The sequence below is a fragment of the Lynx canadensis genome, chromosome A1 (genome assembly GCF_007474595.2).
Source record: "Lynx canadensis isolate LIC74 chromosome A1, mLynCan4.pri.v2, whole genome shotgun sequence".
Classification (NCBI taxonomy): domain Eukaryota; kingdom Metazoa; phylum Chordata; class Mammalia; order Carnivora; family Felidae; genus Lynx; species Lynx canadensis.
In genome coordinates this window covers 128862048-128885085 of record NC_044303.2, presented here as the reverse complement: position 1 = coordinate 128885085, position 23038 = coordinate 128862048, and the positions used below count along the sequence as shown (strand labels likewise).

Below are 23038 nucleotides of genomic sequence, written 5' to 3'. Positions count from 1 at the left end.
TTAGCAATAATAATGTAAAGATTTTGTTTGGAGCTACATTTATACAAACTGTAAAAATAAGTAAACAAATCAATAAATTAACATGACCAGGGAAAACCAGAGAAATGTGACAAAAAGTATATTTAATGATGTTAAGAAATTGTTGATTTCTATATGAGATAATGGTTTACTGTCATATTTAAAAAGAGGAGTCTTGTGTTTAAGAGACATATACCAAGATGCTTACAGATAAATTAACATCATGTTTAGTGTTTGCTTCAAAATAAGAGGAAAGATGAGTTGAGGAAAGGGAGAAAATAAAATTTAGCTACGAGTTGGTAACTGTTGCAAATGAATGATGGGTACATGGAAGTTTGTTTTATCCTTTTCTCTATATGTCTGGAATATTTCATATTCGACAGTTAAAAATAAACTAAAAGATAAATAAAACAGAAATGATTTTCAGGCTAGAAAATCCAACTACTGTAATATTCTTTTTAAAAAAGGAAACACATATAAATAATATAAAGTACTCTATTTTATTTTATTTTAAGCTTCTTTATTTTGAGAGAGAGCATGCATAAAGAAATGGCAGAGAGAGAAGGAGAGAGAGGATCCCAAGCAGGGTCCATGCTGTCAGCACAGAGCTCGGTGCGGGGCGTGATCCAATGAACTGTGAGATTATGACCTGAGCTGAAACCTAGAGTCGATCTTAACCAACCAAGCCACCTAGGCCCCCTAAAACATCCTTAAATTTTAATTAAAATTCAATTTTAGATTGATGAACCTCAATTCAAAATTACTACTTCTAAGGTTTGGTGTATACTTCCTCTGATTTGGCTTCTCAAAAGTGTTTGAGAACTCCAAATTTAAAAGACTTTTTTTTAACCAGAAAGCTTGACATATAAAATTCAGTGGATAAAGAACATGTGGCACATACACACACACACACACACACACACACACACACACACACACACACACACAATGGAATTATTACTCAGCCATCAAAAAGAATGAAATCTTGTCATGTGCAAGCATGTAGATGGAACTAGAAAGTATTATGCTGAGCAAAATAGGTCAATCTGAGAAAGACAAATACCATATGATTTAACTCATATGTGTAATTTAAGAAGCAAAACAGATGAACATAGGGGAAGGGGGAGAAGAGGGAAGAGGTAAACAAACCACAAGAGACTCCTAAAGATCACACTGAGGTTGATGGAGAGAGGTAGGTGAGAGATGAGCTAGATGAGTGATGTGTATTAAAGAGGGCACGTGGTATGATGAGCAATGGATGTTGTATGTAAGTGATGAATCACTGAAATCTACTCCTTAAACCAATATTGTACTGTATGCTAACTATCTAAAATTAAAAAAAAAAAGAAATATAAATTTCAGGAAATGTTGGGGTGCCTGGGTGGCTCGGTTGAGTACCCGACTCTTAATTTCAGCTTAGGTCATGATCCCAGGGTTGTGGGATCCAGCCCTGTGTCCAGCTCTATGCTGAGCGTGAAGCCAGCTTAAGATTCTCTCTCTTTCCCTCTGCCCCTCTCCCCTGAGCTCTCTCTCTCTCACTCTAAAATTTAAAAAATTCAGGAAATGTTATTATAAATTCTGTACTTAGCACACTGATAATATGTGTGAGTCTAAATGTATCCATATAAATTAGAAAGTATATAAAATATAATTTGGCAGTAAAATGCTTTCATGAAAATCTTAGCACAAACTTTTCTTTGCTCACAAGTTTCATAAATGTTCAAATAATGCTTCATTAAAAAACTGAGAACAAAATGAAAAAAATCTTTTGGAATGTAAAATTTTCTAATAAAATTTTGAAGAGATTTATTTCATAATTATTTAAATATGACAATTTTAAAATCACTGCTAGTAGCCTAGTATAACAATTCACTATGCAAAAAGCCCTAATGAGGGTTATACAGTTTTTAAAAATGTATCCCCAAAATAAATCTAGCTACCACGTCTGATGAAACATTTGTCCTGGATTCTAAAAGAAGATGTCAACGTTACCTACTGCCCATTGCTATCCCTGCCTTGGCCCCCAACCAATTCTGTTTTGGGAACATCAACTAAACTCAGTATTATGAACAGTAACAAACTAGATACAACTCTTAAATGGCTGTATTCAATCAAGTTTAATTTATTTTTTTCTGAATGCTGAAAAGTAAATAACTATTATCTGATTCAACTCCCTGGTAAAAATCATGTAAACTTTCAGGTTTGATTTCTATTAATATAAATATCTATGCTTCTTACAAAATTATTGATCTACAGATTACATTATAAACAAATGTCACTTTCAGGATAGACTTAAAGGTCATGAACGTCAGCCAGGTAGTTTGGATCTATTCCTCCTGGACTGAGAAACCACTAAAATGATAGCATTTCTAAATACGTGTCTCTTAATCTGATCTTGTTATTACTCTCTCCCTGCTTGAATAAACATCCCTACAGTTTTAATGATCACCTATATAAAAGTGGCTTCCAAATCTGTATTTTAATCACTAACATCTTTGGAGCTGCAGATCTGAATATAAAATTGCCTGATTATCCAGTTGTCCTATTATAACAAACAAACTCCATTTACTCTTTGACCACCCCCAACCCAAAGCCTACTTCTCTATTTGCATGTGTGCCTATTAGCCTCTATTTGCATGAATCAGTACACCACAATCCACCAGCTCTCCAGAATTAAAACAAAATCATCTTTGGCCTCTCATCTTTTCTTTCCCCTCCCACCAGTCTAAGTCATTGTCAAGTTTAAAAGTTTTGCTAAATCAAAACTTTTCTTTCCATTCACATCACTTCAGTCTCATAAGAGCTCTTTCCAGGATCAAGGTCAATCTAGAAATGCTCCCATCAAATAGTATTTCAGCTCCTCCCTCTCCCCTCTAGCTCACCTTCTACAGGGCTTTCGGAGTTATTTCTCCAGCAGCTCTTATCATGTCACAAGCTTTTCAATGGCTACCTACCAGCTACAGAATAAAGTGCAAACTTCAAACTTAGAGTATTCAAGGCGTTTTAGTATCTGACCCTGTCTATCCCCTCACTAGCTTTCTCTAGTTCTACACTGAAGTCCACTAGCATGGGACTACCTTCTAATGTCTGTGGTATTTCCTACCCCTTCCAAGCCCGGACAGAAGATGCTCTTAAACCATTCTTTCTGAAATTGTATTTATCATTCAAGGTGCTGATCAAATGTGTTCAGCTCCTTATCTCCCTAAATTCTCTCGGCTACAATTAAACACAAGGCACTCTCTTCCTTTTATAACATAGCTCTAATGGTCTGAAAGTTATTTCTTATAAAAAAGATAAACATGTCCCCTCTGACCTGAGTTCTAATTTAAATGTCTGCACAGATGAGCCTAATCTTTTTCTGTACAACAATCTTCCAAATATGTGAAGCTACTCCTAAATCTTCTCTTCACAGGATAAATCTCCTCAAGACTCACAGCTAATAGTCATAGATATGATTTCTAGAAATTTTCATCATTTTCACTACGTCTGTCTGGACACTCTGGATCTCTCCTGAAGTGTGATATCCAGAGCCAAACACAATACTTCAAATATTGTTTTTTGCAAATTATGCATGATATTCATCTTCCTCCCCAAATTTGGACATTGACAATGTCTATTACCAAATTAACAACTCAAAAATAGTCTTTCAGTAATAAACTTGTCATTTTTAACCGATTGCAGATTTTTAATAAATGTGCAAAAGATAAAGGTGAAAATAATAAAACAAGGTTCAAAGAGGTTCTAGTCAGAATCGAGTATACAAGAATTTACTTTAGGAAGAAACTCCTTTTGAAACATGAGATAAATGAAACTAGATGGATAAAAAAGCAGAGATGCTATAAATAAAAAGGGTGCAATATCAAAGGAAATTTCTACACAAAGTTTATTTGGGGACTCTTTTGCTAAGTACTCCACCATAAAGCAAGCAAACTTTCAATAAAAATATGTTAATTAACATCTTTTAATTAAAAAATGCCAACTAATAATGCTATATTCACAATCTTCTTATCCTGAAATGCCAAAATGCGTTTTAAAAAGTTAAAATTTCAACAATAAATTCTAAACTTAAATTCAACTGACTGGACAATACTCAAGAGACCTATTTTAAATTGCATAACTATCTTCACTCTCATTAAATAATATCCTGTGTGGAAAATACAGTTCTTTAAAGACTGGCACCACACTAATTAACTGAACTAAAAGAAAAAAGTCATTTCCTCTCAAGAGTTCTTAAATACTCTTCAATGATCATGTTAAATGCTCAACAATTTATTCAATTCAAAGAAAACTCAAGGAGACCTCTAAAGTGCTGTCTTTTATACAAAGGAAATAAAAAAGTTCAATGATTCATTTTCTGAAAACTTGCTTTAAAACAAACTAAGGATCTTTCCCCTTGATTTACAGTGGAAGGCTTAGGAAATGTGTAATGATATTGAGAGAATGTAATGTGTGTCTGTGCCAGAGGTCTAAAATATCTAAGAACTGAATGACACAGATATATCATATAGCAGCATACAATGATTCTCCTACATCATCAATAAAATCCTAATTTTCTCACAACCAAGAGTACATGAATTTGAAATATCAAGCTGATAGAAGTATAAATTTATAAGCACTTTGGAAAACAATCTGGTGTTATAAGATGGTTAAAGACCAACATATCCCTTGACTCACTAATTATGTTCTTAGAATACATGATTTTTTACATTTTAATCTTTCTTCAATGATATTATATTTTCACTGAAATGATACAATGAAGTTGATACAAAATTATAATAAAACCTTGGTTTGCAAGCATAATTCATTCCAGAAACATGCTTGTAACGCAAACCACTTGCATATCAAAGCGAATTTCAAGAACCATTGGCGTTGTGAAAATGTGACATTCAGCATCACGTACTACTCATGTTGCAAGGCATCACTCATTTATCATGTTAAAATTTATTAGAAATTTTGCTTGTCTTGCAGAACACTTGCAGAACAAGTTAGTCCCAATCCAAGGTTTTACTGTATTTTTAATGGTCGCAAGATTTGAACAGATATTTCACTAAAGATCTGTGGATGCCAAATAAGCACATAAAAAGATTCTCAACATTATCAGTCATTAGGAAGATGAAAATCAAAACCACAAAGACACACCACTATGCAACTAATAGAATGGATAAAATAAAAATAAGTAATAACAACAACAAAAACCTGACAATACCAGGTGCTACTGAGGATGTGTAACTAGAATTTTCTTAACATTGCTGGCAGGAATGTTAAATAGTATAGGCAATTTGGAAAAGTGAGGTAGTTTCCCATAAAGGTATATACACATGCACACAACTCAGCAATCTCACGCCTACGTATTTACACAAGAGAAATGGAAAATGATTCACATAAAATCCTGTATGTGAATGTTTATAGAAGCTTTCTTCACAATCACCAAAAACTAGAAACAACCCAAGTCCTTTGAGTAGTGAATGGATAAACTGTGGTACACCATCAACGAAATACTACTTAGAAATTAAAAGGAACAACTACAGACACATGGATGAATCTTAACTGTATTATACTGTGTGAAATAAGCTAGACTTGAAAGACTACATCCTATGTAATTTCATGTATATAACATTCTGGAAAAGGCAAAATTATAGGGACCTAAAACAGATCAGTGATTGCCAAGGGCTGGTTATGGGGTGAAGGAATGAACTTCTTTTAAATTTTTTTTTTCAATGTTTATTTATTTTTTTTGGGACAGAGAGAGACAGAGCATGAACGGGGGAGGGGCAGAGAGAGAGGGAGACACAGAATCGGAAACAGGCTCCAGGTTCTGAGCCATCAGCCCAGAGCCCGACGCGGGGCTCGAACTCACGGACCGCGAGATCGTGACCTGGCTGAAGTCGGACGCTTAACCGACTGCGCCACCCAGGCGCCCCAGGAATGAACTTCTAAGGGGTAGAGAGAATTTGGGAAGTGACAGAACCATTCCATATCTTCATTGTGTGATAGCTACAGGACTCTATGAATTTATCAAAAAACATAAAACCATACACCAAAAAGGATGAGTGTTACTGTATGTAAATTATACTTTAAAAAAGTCAACTGATGTTCTGCATATTTCTTTAATGTGTCTGACAACTTATGGAAAAGAAAAATCTTTCCTTCTGCTTGCAGTCTGTGAAGAAAGACCGTCAACATGCTACGTAGTTTCTTTGTGGACTTAAAAAAAAAAAAAGAAATAAAGACATATTCCCTGCCCTGAGAGTCTGGAAGCTCACTTGGGAAACAAGTCTAAGATGCTAAGTTACAGAAAAAGGCTAGGCAAAACAACTTTGAGTGATAAATCATGGAAAGCACTTTACATGTGCTCTAAGAGAAAGGAAGGAAGAAGTAATTCCCTTTGACTAGAGTTAAAGGAAATGAATGGAACACAATTTAGTAAAATTCTTAGTGTTTCTCAATGCAACCATTATTATCGTGTCTAACTTTCAGATGAGGAGAATGAGACTTGGGAGGACAAATACTTCGTGTTCCCTCAGCTATTAGGTGTCAGGGCTGAAATTCTAATCCAAGCCCATCAGACCCCAAAACCTGAGATCTTTCGCATTGTGATGATGGAACAACACTGAAGAGGTTATCACGGCTGCTACGTGACGGGATTTGAGCAGACAGGAACGTCCCCTAACTTTCCAAACTCCACTACTTCGTATGAATCTTAAGAAACACCACGGCTAGTGCAATGATCTTAAAGTGAGCTCTACGGGGTTTTGGAGTGAAAATTCGTGGGGAAGGTAACATGAAGCCTTGTGAGGATCTCTTCACGGTGCGCAGAGACCTACTTCTGATACGTTGGAGTAAAGTGACGCATGTGGCCAGCGCCCGAGCGGCTGAAAAAGGTAAACACCAAGAGGAAAAAGCCGAGGCGCTCAAAATAACACCGCTTCAATTAGAGAACTCTGGCCTGATCGCAAGGAGAGCACAAGAGGAGGAAAAGCTACTTTCCTGCCCTCCCAAGGCCCTCTGGTAAAAGACCTCCGTGGACTTGTCCCTGTCTGCGTCGCCCAAAGACCAGGACCGGGGCCGGGGCGTCCTCCGCCTGTGGGCTCTCTGCGTGGGGAGGACAGCTGTGTATGCTGTGCGGTGCTCTCGCGGGTCGCGGCGGGGCGCACCTTACCAAGGCACTGCAACCCAGGGACGGCGGGCACACACTCGACTGGGCCGCGGCGCAAAGCTCAGAGTGAAGGGGTTGGCGAGGTGAACGAACTTGCGCTGTCCCCCTAGATGACATCACAACTGTCGCACACTGTGTTAGTTGACTAGACGCTCTCGCTTTCCCCTTATTTACTGACCAAGCAGCCGCTGCGCTCGCTGTCATCTCACCTCTCCAGTTCCTGTATTCCGGAACATAGTAGTATTTGTTCCCGAACCGGTCTGTGCCGACTTGCTCCTTCGCTTCCTTTGACAGCGCTCTCCATAAGGCACGGAACAAATCCTGAGACCAACCCATGCAGTCGGTACGGCTTTCAGCGCGAATCTCAGACGGATCCGCCAGAACCCAAACACACGCGCTCTCTAGCCGCGGACCCCGCCCACCCACTTTAGCCTCACGCCCTTCTAGTAACGGCGCTCACCATTGGTCGGGTGTCATCTGGCTTGACCAATGGGAGACCCCACTGGTACAGCCTCCGCGCTCTGTCATGGCGGCGTCCAGTGTTCAAGCCGGTGTGAAGGGACAGGATGTTAGGGTTTTTGTCAGCGAGACAGACCGGTTTGGAAGACCCTCTTCGCCTCCGGAGAGCGGAGTCCACACGGAGGTAAAGAAAACCTTACTTTTTTCTCAAACAGCCCATTCAAATCTGGACCAATGGCTATGTGAGTCTTGCCTCTCACTTTCCCGCTTCATTATCACTTTACCTCCACCATACTCGCCTTTAATCTCTTCTGCCTTGCGGCCGACGAAAATAAGATACCCTTTACATTCCTGTAGGCAGGTGGGTGCGCACTCGGGTTCTGGCGAAAATCCTTTCGTTTTACCTTACTCCTTCTCCCTCACATTACGTTTCCTCTCCACTCCCCAAGGAATAACTACTCTCCAAAGATTCCTTCATTCAGTCAGTCGACATACTTAGTGAACTCCCACTTTTAGCCAAGCGTTATGCTAAGAGCGGAGTGTAGGCCAAGAACTGAACCAAGTTTAGCATGACTAGAGCAGACAAGGGGGGGCGGTGACAGAGATGAAGCTGGAAATGTAGTCCGGGGCTCAGTGAGGAAGAGCCTTGTATGCTTGGTGAAGAGGTATGAAGAGGATAATAAGGTGACAACTGTTGGATTTTGTCTTCTGCCTGGAGAGTGGATTGAAGTTGAGAACAAGCAGCGAAAGTCAAGTTAGGTAACTGTTCTAATTGTCCAGGAGAGAGCAGGTGGAAGCCTGAGCCAGGGAAGTAGCGGCGGTTGGGTCAAAGACAGGATATATGAAAAATATTTAAGAAATAAAATCAACGAGCTATGGAAATTGTTTGGACATATAATAAATGGTGAAAAGAAAGGCCTCAACAATGATTCCCAGATAGTTGCTTTGTATAGCAGGGTGAATGATGATGGTATTCATGTAGATAGGACTTTCCAAAGGGGGGGACAAGTTTTATTGTAACTTTGCCCATACTGATTTTTTCCACATTACTTTCTCTTTTTTTTTAAATTTGTTTAAGTTTATTTATTTTGAGACAGAGACAGCATGAGTGGTGGAGGGGTAGAGAGAGAGAGAGAGAGAGAGAGAGAGAGAGAGAGAATCCCAAGCAGGCTCCACACTGTCAGCACAGAGCCTGATGTGGGGCTCAAACTCACAAAACCATGAGATCATGACCTGAGCTGAAACCAAGAGTCAGATGCTTAACCGGTTGAGCTACCCAGGCACCCCTCCCATATTACTTTTGAAGAACCTGTGACTTGGAGAGAGGAAGACAAACTTCATGATATATATTTGATGCTCAGAAGAAATTGAGAGATCTTTAATGTGAGATAGTATGTGAAGTGATGTGGGAATGAGATCACCTAGGCACTATTTGTAGAGTAAGAAAGGCAGTTCAGTGACAATCTGAGAAAAATCAACATTTTTTTTTTTAATTTTTTTAAATGTTTATTTTTGAGAGAGGGAGAGACAGAGTGCAAGTAGGGGAGGAGCAGAGAGAGAGAGAGGGAGACATAGAATCTGGAGCAGGCTCCAGGCTCTGAGCTATCTGCACAGAGCCCAATGCAGGACTCAAACTGACAAACTGAGATCATGACCTGAGATGAAGTCAGACGCTTAACTGACTGAGCCACCCAGGTGCCCCAAGAAAATCAACATTTAAACTTAGGCTGGGGAGTGTGTGGGTGGCTCAGTCAGTTAAGGATCCGACTTCAGCTCAGGTCATGATCTTGAGTTTGGGGGTTTGAGCCCCATGTTGAACTCCGTGCTGACAGCTAAGAGCCTGGAGCCTGCTTCAGATTGTCTCCCCGTCTCTTTTTGCCCCTCCCCCGCTCACACTCTCTCTCAAAAATAAATAAACATTAAAATAAATAAATAAATAAAGTTAGGCGGAAGAAGACTTCAAAGAGGAGTTGAAGGAAAACCAGGGTGATGAAGTGTCATGTACACTAAAAGAAGACTGTTTAAAGAGGAAGCCATGAAATGTGTCGTTTGCTGGCCTTAGCGGCCTTCTTTGCTCTCAGTGGTTCCCCATCCCATTATTCTCTCTATTCAATTTATTAATACTGAAATTGTATTATGTATTTATTTTTTTATTAGTTTATTGTTTTCTTAACCCTTATGAGAAAAAAGACATGAGAAAAGAGGCCTGGAAGAGTTTGTATTAAGCGGATGGTGTTATTCAAGAAATAGGAATTAGGAGGAATTAAAAGTATACATTATATCTAAACAGCAGGGTCGTCACGGATGGCCTTGAGAAGAGTATTTTCAGAAGAATTGTGGGAATAAAAATAAGATTTCAGTGAGTTGGAGAATGACAGAGGAAAGGAAGTGGGAACTGCCAACATTAATGACTTTTTAATTGTCGACTCTCTCTTTATTTTTTTAAAATTTTTTTTTTCAACGTTTATTTATTTTTGGGACAGAGAGAGACAGAGCATGAACGAGGGAGGGGCAGAGAGAGAGGGAGACACAGAATCGGAAACAGGCTCCAGGCTCTGAGCCATCAGCCCAGAGCCTGACGCGGGGCTCGAACTCACGGACCGCGAGATCGTGACCTGGCTGAAGTCGGACGCTTAACCGACTGCGCCACCCAGGCGCCCCTCGACTCTCTCTTTAAAGAGAAAAGTATAGTTACTGAAAACTGATACATATGATTTTTTCTAATATCCCAAAAGAAGAACTCACCTGCTATATTAGTTATCAGTGGATGGGTAACAAAGTACCCCCAAAACTTAGCAGCTTAAAACAACAAAAGATTTACGGTAAAGCCCTGGTTTGTGAGCTTAATTCGTTCCGGAAACATGCTTGTAACCCAAATCACTTGCATATCAAAGTGAATTTCCCCATAGGAAATAATGGAAACTCAGATAATTTGTTCCACAACCCAAAAATATTCATATAAAAATGATAATGATATTGTATTATAATATGAAATAATAAAGAATACAAAGTATAAAGAAAAGTAAACAAATGAACCTGCACTTTGAAAACCTTTTTGACTGGTGTGAGGGAGACGAGAGAGGAGGGTTATAGTGTAGGATGACTCTCACTATCACTAATGGAATTACTGCTGTCTATTGGCTCAATGTAATCTTTTTCTGCATGGGAACCATTGTATATGCTCACGTGGATGTTGACTACAGTACAGTATTAATAAACTTCTATCATATACTGTATTTAATGAAACTTGGCAGTAAGGCAGTAGAGGAAAGGGTGTATATCTACAGGCAGCCAGATCTGGAAGGAAGTAAAGCATTCCTAAGCTTACTCTTGTATGGAAAAGCAAAGGACTATCCTGTCCTACCACAATTACAAACAGACAAAAATAATAAACTATTGTAATGCATGATAATAATCTTTTGCCTGTTTTCACGAAGCAATTTATGTGTTTTGTATTCTAAAATGTTGCATCAGCTTTATATTTAATATTATGATTTTAGAATGGGAAAATATGTTTCAAATACTGCATGTAATTTTAACTAAATAAGTAAACATTAAATCTTTTTTAAGCAAGCTGATCTTTGATCAGTTTTAAACATGATTGATATTGCATCCACTGTTGTCCCCTTGTCCCCAACCCCAGTCAGTGCAGGGTAGGCAGCAATTCCTACTCAGCTCATTGATCCATTCTAATAAAAGCATATAGACATATCCAGAGTTTTTTATTTCAATAATTCCAAGAACCCAAGTTTTATTTCAGTGACTGTAAAAACTCAAAATTTACTTTTATCAAAATTTGTCAGTCTTCTCTGATAATTTAGCTTGTTTCCACCAAGTAGTTCTGCAATTCTTCCATTATGATCAGTAAAGTAAACATTGGAAAGTGAATGAACTTGCCTGTTGGACCTTTAGTTTTTGTGAAAATAACTGTACTTTTTAAAAAAGAATCAGCATTATTTTTTAATCTAGTAAGTTCAGAAGTCTTATTATATCAGTAAAAATTTAAATCATGTCAGCTACTGAGAGTCTAAAACAGTGGTTTTTTTTCAGTCTTTTAATTTTAAATAGTCCTCGATCTGAAGAAGCAATTAAGTAAAGCTCTTTGTTAAAATTCTGTGACCTAATTATTCTGATTATGCCATTTTATTTTATTAAGATTTATTTTTTGAAGTTTATTTATTTTTAGAGAGAGAGTGTGCACACACACAAGCAGGGGAGAGGCAGAGAGAGAATCCCAAGCAGGCTCCATGCTGTCAGCACAGAGCCCAATGCAGGGCTCAAACCTACCAACAGCGAGATAATGACCTGAGCCAAAATCAAGAGCTTAACTGAGCCACCCAGGCGACCCAAGATTTATTTTCTTTTTAGAGAGAGAGAGAGAGAGAGAGAGAGCGCGCTACCATGAACAGGGAAGAGGGGCAGAGGTAGAATCAGAAGCAGACTTCACTCTCAGTGTGGAGCTTGGTGTGGAACTCAATCCCACGACTCTGGGATGGTGACCTGAGGGAATCAAGAGTCGGGTAGTCAACCAGCTGACTGAGCCACTCAGGTGCCCCTGCTTATGCCATTTTAATATGAGCTAATGAAATACAAATGCAGAAAGAGTTGCTATTCTTACAAAAACTACATAGACCACTTTTGAAATAATTCAAACAAATGGCTTAACATAAAATGCTGTTCAATAAGGTATATTGATTGAGAAAATGTTATAAAAGACTTGGGGAAAATACAAAACGATGGAACAGTTTTTCTCAACTTTGCCATAACACAGGAATCACCTAGGGTCTTTGGAAAAAGTATTTGTGCCAAAGTTCCAACCCTAAAGATTCTGATTTAATTGGTCCAGGCCACCGGGATTTCTTGGAAGCTCCCTAAGTGATTGTTAGGTTTAGCCAGGATTGACAACTATTGCTGGAGAAAGATTCCACATTCATTTGCTTTGCATATGTCCAAGATTCCATATTCATTTGCTTTGCATATGCCTTAAATGTTTATTCAACTAAAACAAACAAGGTAATAAAAACATCTTTTGCGTATTTACCCAAACGGATACAAAAATACTGATTCGAAGGGGCATATGCACCCCAATGTTTATAGCAGCATTATCAACAATAGCCAAGCTATATAGAAAGAGCCCAAATGTCCATTGACTGATGAATGGATAAAGAAGATGTGGTATATATAATGGAATATTAGCCATAAAAAGAATGAAGTCTTGCCATTTGCAGCAACATGGATGGAGCTAGTGTTTTGTGCTAAGTGAAATAAGTGAGAGAAGGACAAATACCATGTGATTTCACTCATTAGAATTTAAGAAACAAAACAGATGAACATAGGGGAAATGCAAAAAATAGAGAGGGAGGGAAACCATAAGAGACTCTTCACTATAGAGAATAAACTGAGGGTTGATGGAGGGAGATGGCGGGGAATGGGCTAAGTAGGTGATCGATTTTAAGGAAGGCACTTGTGATGAGCACTGAGTGTTATATGGAAGTGATAAATCACAGAATTCTACATCTGTAATCAATGTCACCATATATGTCAGCTAACTAGAATTTCAATAAAAACTTGAAATCAGGGGCGCCTGGGTGGCGCAGTCGGTTGAGCGTCCGACTTCAGCCAGGTCACGATCTCGCGGTCCGTGAGTTCGAGCCCCGCGTCAGACTCTGGGCTGATGGCTCAGAGCCTGGAGCCTGTTTCCGATTCTGTGTCTCCCTCTCTCTCTGCCCCTCCCCTGTTCATGCTCTGTCTCTCTCTGTCTCAAAAATAAATAAACATTAAAAAAAAAAAAAAACTTGAAATCATAAAATGAGTTAATAAATAAAACATTTTAAGAAATCTCTGAAAATCATAGAATCATATAATTATGGGTATGGTTTATAAAGGAAAGATGATATGGCACTCTGTTCAGCACATTTAATTCTACTTCAGACAATTGGCATATAAATATTCAGGTAGTCCTTTCTTTGTGTAATGGTGCACATCTATAAAACTAATTGTGCTAACTGAACCTAGGAAAGGTAACTTTAATAATCGGTGGAGAAACTATTATTCTGTGGTATTTAAAATTTCTTTGTCAAACACTAACCTTTTATTGTCAGTCATAAATACATAAAAAATGAAAAAAACAGTAAACCTTTAGTACACGTTAATGTAAAACATTAGAAACAATTTGAACTACAGTTCTCTCTTCATATTAAAAAAACCAGGGGCAGTGCCTGGGTGGCTCAGTTGATTAAGCATCCAACTTGGGCTCAGGTCATGATCTTGCAGTATGTGAGTTTGAGCCCCACATCTGGCTCAGAGCCTGGAGCCTGCTTTGGATTCTGTCTCCCTCTCTACCCCTCTCCCACTCATGCTGTCTTGCACGTGCTCTTTCTCTCTCAAAAGTGAATAAACATTAAAAAAAATTTTTTTGTTTTAATTAAAAGAAACAGGGTGCCTGAGTGGTTCAGTAGGGTGAGTGTTCAATTCTTGATTTTGGCTCAGGTCATGATCTCACTGTTTGTGAATTCGAGTCCCATGTCAGGCTTTGGTGCTGACAGTGGGGAGTCTGCTTGGGATTCTCTCTTTCTGCCCCTCTCTCTGCCCCTCCCCTGCTCACCCTCTCTCTGTCTCTGAATATTTTCATTGTATAACTTATAATACAAGTAGAGCATCTTCTCTATATCTTGCCTAATTATCATTCTTTCTAAGTCTGAATCAGATTTGAACATTTTATCCTTTGCATTTCAATGTCGTGAATTATCTCTGAGAGGTTTTTTTTTTTTGTTTGTTTGTTTGTTTTTTTTTTAACGTGAGTGTTTTTGCCAGTGTTGTTTCCTCTAGGACATCCTTAGCCTTTTCATCACAACCACTTTTCATCATTTATTTGGGTAGGTTCACTCACCTGCATTGATTTCCTCAGTGTGCCTCTTTAGACTTTGTCAGGTGGCCATAGTGTCAATATTTCCACAGTCAGCTATTTCTTCTGTATTTCCATTTGCAGTCCATTTAAGTTTTACTTCCAGCATTATCACTTAGCGTTTCTTTGGTGCTCTTTCATTTTGTTGGCCAATTCTCTCTTATAATTACCCATTTTTCTAAAATTTCTTACAGGATTATCTCAGAAGCACAGACCTTTACAGTTTGTGTGTGAACTGAATAACAAATGCACAGTAACCAATCACCTACAGACTTTGAAAGAAGTCATGTAAATTGGTCACAAGCTATGATGTGCATGTTATTTTTGTAGTGATTTGTGGACTGAAAAGGTAGTATCCAACTTTGTGTTTTATGCTGTTAGTCACGGTTAACATACTGTAGTAAATGACTTTTGAGCCACATTGTTGGGGGTCTGGTATTTAACTAAATCCTGGTACCTGAAATTCTGTTTAGTTTGCAGATTGTACAAAGTGAGGACTGCTTGTATATTTAAGTTAAGATAAAGCATTTAAAGTAGGGCTTCTTTTTAAAGATTCCCCTCATTAAGTGATGTCTTTGCTTAACTAAACAACTGCATAGTCATATTTTATTTAAAGATGTCTACTCTAATTTGCCCCAAGGTCTTCCTTGTCAATGATTAAAGACAAAAGCATGAGCACTGATTTGCAAAGTTTATAATTCCTAACCCCAGTTTTTTTCACAACATTCTTGAGGTATATTTGACATATAATAAACTGCACATTTAGTTAGAGAAAACAGTTTGATGAGTTTTGACATACATATACACTTTTTAAACCATTACCATCAGGATAACAAATATCCATAAGCCAAAAATTTCATCATAATTCCTTTTCTTTCTTTCCCTGCTTCATCCTGTTCTGCTCCAGGAAACCACTCCTCTGCTTTCTGTCAGCATATATTACTGTGCATATGCCAGAATTTTGTATAAATGAAACTATCTTTTGTCTGACTTTTCATTGAGCATAATTATTTTGAAATTTCTCCTTTTGATTCCTTTTTATTGGTAAGGAATATTCTCTTTTCTGGATATATAACAGTTTATCCATTCACTTTTTTTTTTAATGTTTATTTATTTTTGAGAGAGACAGAGTGCAAGCGGGGGAGGGGCAGAGAGAGAGAGAGAGAGAGAGAGAGAGAGAGAGAGACAGAATCCGAAGCAGGCTTCAGATTCTGAGGTGTCAGCACAGAGCTGGATGTGGGGGCTGGAACTTGTGAACGGGGAGATCATGACTTATGCTGAAGTCGGATGCCCAACCGACTGAGCCATCCAGGTGCCTCTATCCATTCAGTTCTTGGTGAACATTTAAATGTTTCCAGTTTTTGGCTATTATATATAAAGCTACTGTGAATGTTCATGTACAAATCTTTGTGTGGATACATGTACATATCTTTGTGCTTTTATTTCTCTTGGATCCATGCCTAATTTTTGAATGACTAGAGTATATGCTTCACTTTTTTTTTAAGTATTTATTTATTTATTTTTATGTTTTTCTTCTTTATTTTTGAGAGAGAGACAGAGACAGAGCATGAGAGGGGAAGGAGCAGAGAGAGAGGGAGATAGAGAATTGGAAGCAGGCTCCAGGCTCTGAGCTACCGGCCCAGAGCCTGACGCAGGGCTTGAACTCAGGGACAGTGAGATCATGACCTGAGCCAAAGTCAGATGCTTAACCAACTGAGCCACGCAGGCGCCCCTTATTTATTTATTTTTGAGAGAGAGAGAGCAACAGCGCCAGCAAGGGAGGGGCAGAGAGGGAATCCCATCTGGCTCCACCCTATCAGCGCAGAGCCTGACATGGGGCTCAAACCCACGAAACCACAGGATCACGATCTGAGATGAAACCGGGAGTCAGAGGCTCAACCAACTGAGCCACCCAGGTGCCCCTATGCTTCACTTTTTAAGAAACTGGTAGTTTTGTAAAAACTTACATTCCCACCAGTGGTGGATGAGTGTGCTAGTTGCGCATATTCCTTTCCCTTTTTGGGGGGGTGGGGGGTTATTTAAACATTATTTAATATTCAATTTTAATTAATCTCTTGTGACATCTCTTTATATGATATTTTTGGTGATTGTTCTAGGAATTATAAAATACCCACTTTCATTCTCTCCTTAGAATCTGTAGTTTACTGCTTCATTTGGCATATAGAAATTTTACCACTTTTAACCCTCCACCATATGCTGTTGTCTTTACATATTGTGAACCCCATAAGATAATGTTACACATTTTTTTCAACTGCCAAGCATACTGTAAGGAGAGTTGTCTATTATATTGGCCTAGATATTTATGATTTCTTTTGCTCTCTCTTCAATCCTGATGTCCCAGGTTTCCTTCCTGTATCATTTCCCTTCTGTCTGAGGAACTTTGTTTAGCTCTTCTTTTAGAACATGAACCAAAATTCCTAGCATGAACATGCATGTTCCTAACATGTAGCAAAACTCCATACTCTCAGATATTCATCACAATGCACCTTGTTTACTCCATAGAGTTTAGGCACAGAGAACCATTCATATCCAGGAATAATGGGAACCCTCCTGAAATCCCAGAAGCAGACAAAAGCCAATCTTGTAGGTAGACCTTTCTAAGGATAGAAGTCTCTGGCCTGCTATATTAACTCTTTTTGCACACCTTGTCTCCGTCTACACACACCATATCCTCATTTCCCTGTCTCATTACCCTCCTACTTTCCTTCATTTAACCCCTCTTAGTTCATTAAAACTTCAGTCCTAAAGTCTTTAGTTTGGGCAGAGGTAGGCTTCCATACACTGGCAGGGATTAGATTGGTCTAAAGTGATAATGCAGACCCTAACCAGGTTGAGGAGGTGCTCTTAAGTGTGGGGACTGACCAGCCCAGGCAATGGAGTGTTAGGGGAGGTAGAAATCAAAGCCCAAGCCTGGTGAGCAGCATTCTTTTTGGGGATGGGGATGATATTGGTGACAGGAGATCGGTTACATATAGTGATATTGATCAAAGAAATATATTCATGATAATGAGAGCCACATTTCTCACTGTTCAGAGAAAGGAACTCAAGGAAGGGATGATTACCTTTGTTTATGTTTGTATATTATTTTACTGGTTACAAGAAGCACACATTAATGATATAATCTGAAAAATCATCAAATAGAGAAACATTTTAAGAAGAAATGGAAATTTCAATGAAAATGTGAAAAATTATTTTGTGGTGAAATATTGAATCTCAGAGATAGCAGAACAGCATAATGGTCTGGAGAAAAAGGATCAGAGTTCACATCCAGTTCAGCCAATTATTAGATGTATGACCTTGGGAAGATTAGTTATGTCTTAGTTTTATAATCAGGAAAAGCAGTTAATAATGTAACCTACCACCTAGGTTACCACTTATTACACTTACTATTACCACTAATTACAGAGTCAGTGAACAATAGGCTTTTAATATTAGCTGTAACTGTTATTGATCAAGGTCAGACAAACAGTAAGTGTTAGACTGGATATTTGAACCTAAGGCTCATCTTGTTCCAGAAGACAAAGCCACATGTATATCTTTATTTTTTTCTATTTATTTTTTAAATTTTATTTAAATTCAAGTTAACATATCCATGTATATCTTTAAATCAAACATTTGATATTGCTAAAATGGTTACCAAAATGTTTACAATTACTAATACTGGTACTGTGAGTGCATAAAAGTATCAGTTTGTATCTTTTCTAGCAGTGTGCATTGTTATTTTTTTTAAATAAAACTACCAATTAGGCTAAAAATGTTCATGTAAGTTAGCATCATGTTGATCAATAATGAATTTAGAAATCATTCTGGTTAAATTAATGTAAATGTTCTTTAATATCCAACAGATTAAGACAAATTCTAATATTTAACCTTCACTGGGCTCTTACTAAGTGCTAGTCATTGTGATGAGCACTTTCCGTGTATTAACTCATTTAATGTTAATATCCTCTCCAGAATAAGGATAGCTTACAGTTAGGTAATATCAGAAATTTCATTCATCTTAATTTGTAAGAGTACTTATTAACTATTTTGACTTATAGATATTTAATTGTGTTTTTAAAAATGTGCTTAATTGTTGAATTAAACATCCTCATCATGTATTTCTGCCTAAGGCATAAGAAACACCAAGGATTTTTTTTGTTAAATACTGTAATTTAAGCTTTTGTCCACTAGGTGTCCTCAGTTAAGTTTAAGATACCAGAATTTAACTTTTTCTTCATGAACATTTCAGTCTGTAAATATCTTAATGAAGTACACCCATTATTTTTTTAAGCTTCTTTTTAAGTTTATTTACTTATTTTGAGAGAGAGAGAGGAGAGAATCCCAAGCATACTCTACAGTGACAGCACAGAGCCCAGTGTGGAGCTTGAACCCATAAACCAGAAGATTATAACCTGTGGCATACCAGGAGTTGAATGCTCAACCAACTAAGCCACCCAGGTGCCTCAAAGTACACCCTTTAAATGAAGTTTAAAATAATGCTTCAGGAGAAATTCCATATATGTAAATGTTAGTACTGTTGATATTTTTTAAATTCATGTAAGGTCTTTAAAAATCTGTAAATATCTTTGAATGTGTGGTAGAATATTTAAACATTACTTGCAATTTTTGCAATATGTGTAATTTTGGTGAAATAAGGACGTTTTTAATGTTTAAATTACTTTTTTATTGTTCTGTCTTTCTTCCCCCCTCCCCTTTCCGTTTTTATATTTTATTCAAGGGTTTTGGGACTGGAGTTAAACAAAGACAGAGATATTGAAAGGATCCATGGCAGTGGAGTTAATACCCTTGACATTGAACCTGTTGAAGCAAGATAGTAAGTTTATTACACTTATACATTTTTTGTCAAAGTGAGATGCAGTCAAATCTTGCTTTCTGATTACTTATGTTAATGGTTCCATAAAAATTAGTAAAATTTCTAAATTGTAGCATTTTAAATCTGACATTACTGATTTAAATAAACACAAAACATTACACTCTTAAAATGTTGCCAGGTAAACATTTCCAAACTACTTTATTTTATTTTCTTTGTTTATTTATTTTGAGAGAGAGAGAGAGAGAGTGTGCCGTGCATGTGCCAGCGGGGGAAAGGCAGAGAGAGAGAGAGGGAGAGCGAGAGTACCAGGCAGGTTCTGTGCTGTCAGTGCAGAGACAGATGCGGGGCTCAGTGTCACAAATTGTGAGAATGTTCATTGTGAAGTCAACAGACATTGAAACTTTTTGATTGCAGAGGGCTTTTAAGTGCTGGATTGTGTGTCTTAAGTGCCATTTTAAAGTAGAGTTGCTAAACCATGAGAGAGTCTTAAATATAGAGAACAAACTAATGGTTGCAGGGGAGGTGAAAGGGCATGGGCTAAAAGGGTGATGGGCATTAAAGAGGGCACTTGTTGGGACGAGCACTGGTTAAGTCTGACTGATAAGTCACGAATCACTAAATTCTACTCCCAAAACGAATAGTACACTATATGTTAACCAACTTGAATTTAAATAAAAAAAAAAATAAAAGGGGGCCCTGGGTGGCTCAGTTGGTTAAAGGTCAGACTCCGGCTTAGGTCACGATACTCTGGTTCAGGTCATGATTTCAGTTTGTGAATCTGAGCCCAACATTTGTCTCGCATGATGTCTCTGCCAACAGCCCAGAGCCTGCTTCAGATCCTGTTTCCTTCTCTCTCTGCAGAGAGAGGAGGGAAAGGGAAAAGAAAAGTAAAGAAAATACAAATATGAAGAAAAAACAGAGTTGCTACTCTAAAGGAGTCTAATGGGAAAACAAATATAAAAAGTGAAAGTATATGTTGGAGAATTAAGCTTGAAAAATCCAGACCTGTATTTGAGCTCCTCCTGTCTTTACCACTTGGCAACTGAGTGACCTTGAGCAGCATACCTAACCCTTTTATTTCTCAGTTGCCTTAGCTATGCAATGCCAAAAATAATAACTACGTTACAAATTTGTTGTCATTTAAATGAGATTATATGTGTAACATGCTTAGCATAGGACCTGGCATATCATTAGAGGTTGCCCCCACTCCTATTAATCAAAAGCTTATCACCTATGCTTTTACTCCTTTCAGTCCATTCTCCACACAGCAGCTGATGCCTCAAAAAATGCAGATATCAACATGCCATCCACCCACTTAAAACTCCTCTTGATCCCACATTGTTTTACAAGAAACTTCAAAAAGCTTCTTGTGGTCTGTAATCAGAACAACTGTAAAGTAACTAAGGTTTGTTGTGTCATGTTACATATAACATCACCCCAGAATTTTTATATTATAATGAAGTGTTATTACTATTTACATTAAAATCAACCAGATAGGTTCGATAGAATTGTTTTTTATTTTCAGCTACTTGTCATAGTCCCACCTAGTAGTATATGAGAAACATGTACAGTGAACACATTCTCACTTTAACGCATGGTTAAATCTAAAAGGCGATCTGTGATAATTATTTCCTTTGTTCTGAACTTTTCCACATGCAACATAGTACCTCCCATTCAAGGTCCACTGTGGGCTATTTGCTTATAAAATAATGACATGAACAGTAAGTGATAGCTAATTTTTTTGTTGTTGTTGTTGTTTTTTTGGTCATGGGTGCTGGTGGAAAAGATACTAAGTACTGCTTCTCCAGCCTGCCATTTGGACTAGAGATCACTTGTCTGACCTGTGAAGTACATGAAGCTAGTAGGCTACCAGTTGACAGAGTCAATGAGAAATATGGGAAATTACAGATTATATGTGCGTAAAATATGTGGAAAATACAGGCTGAGGAGTCTTTTTACAGAGCATATTGAGAAAAGTCAAGATTCTCAATACAGTGTTTTTCCCCAGTGAATGCTAAAAATCTGTAACTATTTCAGATGTTTGCTAAGACTTGTTTTTTGCATTAAACCCTTTTGACAGCAAAGAGTAATAAAAAGATATGTTTAATGGAAAATTAAATATTGATGTCTTTCTCAAGAAAACCAGTGCACATGTAATTTGTTCAAAATGCTTTTTAATATTTTCCAACCACCATGAGAGTTGTGATATCACTGAAACCAGAGTCGAAACCAGAATATACACATCTGATAAAGAAGGATTTATTTCCAAAGTTAGGAGTTATTTTAAGAAGTCTACCTGAAAATAATGTTTTAACAAGTACAGTTGCATAAAGTACATTTGCACACCATTCTATGAAGCTCAAATTTTCTTTGATATCTTCTAAATTCTTCTAAGTTAATTTTATTAATTTTGTAGTTGTTAAAAGTTATAAATATTTCCTATATACACACTTAGTTAACTACAAAAGTTTTATAGTGAACACATTAGCATGGCATTACTTGCTGTCTTTCTTTACTACCCATCATTGACCAGATTTTTAGAACTGTCTCAACAAAGAACTTTGAAGAACTACTTTTAAATTAACCTTATTGTTCTACAAATTGGTATTTAATTTTTCTTAAAACAAGTCTATAAATCAATGCTTCTTGAACATGCTCCTGGCTCGTGAACCCTTTATAACTGGTGTACAAGATAAGGAGCTTGTACCAGAATGTAAATTTAGTATATCACTAAGCACACAATTTAGATGAGCTGAGATATTTTTGGTAGCAAGATTTTCTCAGTGAGGAAAGAATTGTGTTCATTTCTGGCACAAGATCCTTATCTTGCATGTTAAATAACAAACTGAAGAGGGCAACATAAAAAAATGAATGTATAATACTTCTAACAAGTATAATTGATCAGATATCCCCCCAAACCAGAAAATATGGATGAGTGGGAACAAATCACTGATAACTACTAGGTCCGTGTCGTATCATTGTATGTCAAAAGAGGCAATGAAAGCCAGTCTAATAGACCGGATAACTCCAAAATAAGAGTTAGTTGAAAGTTTAGCAAGCTAATTTCACCACAGTGGATGACACTGGAGAGGATGACATACTCCCAATCATTAAGGGGTTCACAGTAAGACTGGAAGGGGCTGGACCAGTCTGGGCCCTGTAATCTCTCCACCTAATCAACTTAAGATTTCCTAAAAGACAAAACTGAGGAGAAACTGTTTGGAATAGAATCCAAATTGAGCATTAGAGGGACCACAGAAACAAAAAAAGATGGCCCAGGTAAAAATTGGGGGGGTGAATAGAACCAAGAGTTCTCTGAAAGTGAGCTACCATGTTTTGAACCATCTTATAAAAAAAGAGGAGGACATCCTAGAGATACAAAATGTAAATATTATTCTAAACCAAGCCTCCCTTTTGAAAGTTGAAGAAAATTTAGTATAAACATGAGCAAAATAATAGGATTAAAATCAAACTCCATTCAAAATTAGTGTAAGAGCAAAGGGACTAAGTAATACCCTTATAGTAGTTGTGCCAGAAAAGTATACCCACAAAATAGGTGAAAACCCTAACCTAATATTTCAAAACTAGCTAAAAGTCATTTTAAAAAGATACAAGATGTGAAAGAATAACAAGTTGGAATTAGGAAAACTTGTAAATGAGATGA

The 23038-nt window shown here is 37.5% G+C and overlaps 2 protein-coding genes across 2 annotated transcripts in view; one reads left to right on the top strand and one right to left on the bottom strand.

Moving 5' to 3' along the window:
• The window catches only part of NDUFAF2 (NADH:ubiquinone oxidoreductase complex assembly factor 2), a 176027-nt gene extending 168451 nt beyond the window's left edge, over nucleotides 1–7576 (bottom strand). Inside the window, exon 1 of the mRNA XM_030321614.1 lies at nucleotides 7384–7576. Coding sequence (XP_030177474.1) covers nucleotides 7384–7510 — 127 coding nt within the window. The 5' untranslated portion in view covers nucleotides 7511–7576. The remainder of the gene's footprint in view (nucleotides 1–7383) is intronic.
• Nucleotides 7577–7677: 101 nt separating this feature from the next.
• ERCC8 (ERCC excision repair 8, CSA ubiquitin ligase complex subunit) overlaps nucleotides 7678–23038 on the top strand; it is a 64297-nt gene continuing 48936 nt past the window's right edge. Inside the window, exons 1-2 of the mRNA XM_030321603.1 lie at nucleotides 7678–7817; nucleotides 19279–19374. Coding sequence (XP_030177463.1) covers nucleotides 7741–7817; nucleotides 19279–19374 — 173 coding nt within the window. The 5' untranslated portion in view covers nucleotides 7678–7740. The remainder of the gene's footprint in view (nucleotides 7818–19278; nucleotides 19375–23038) is intronic.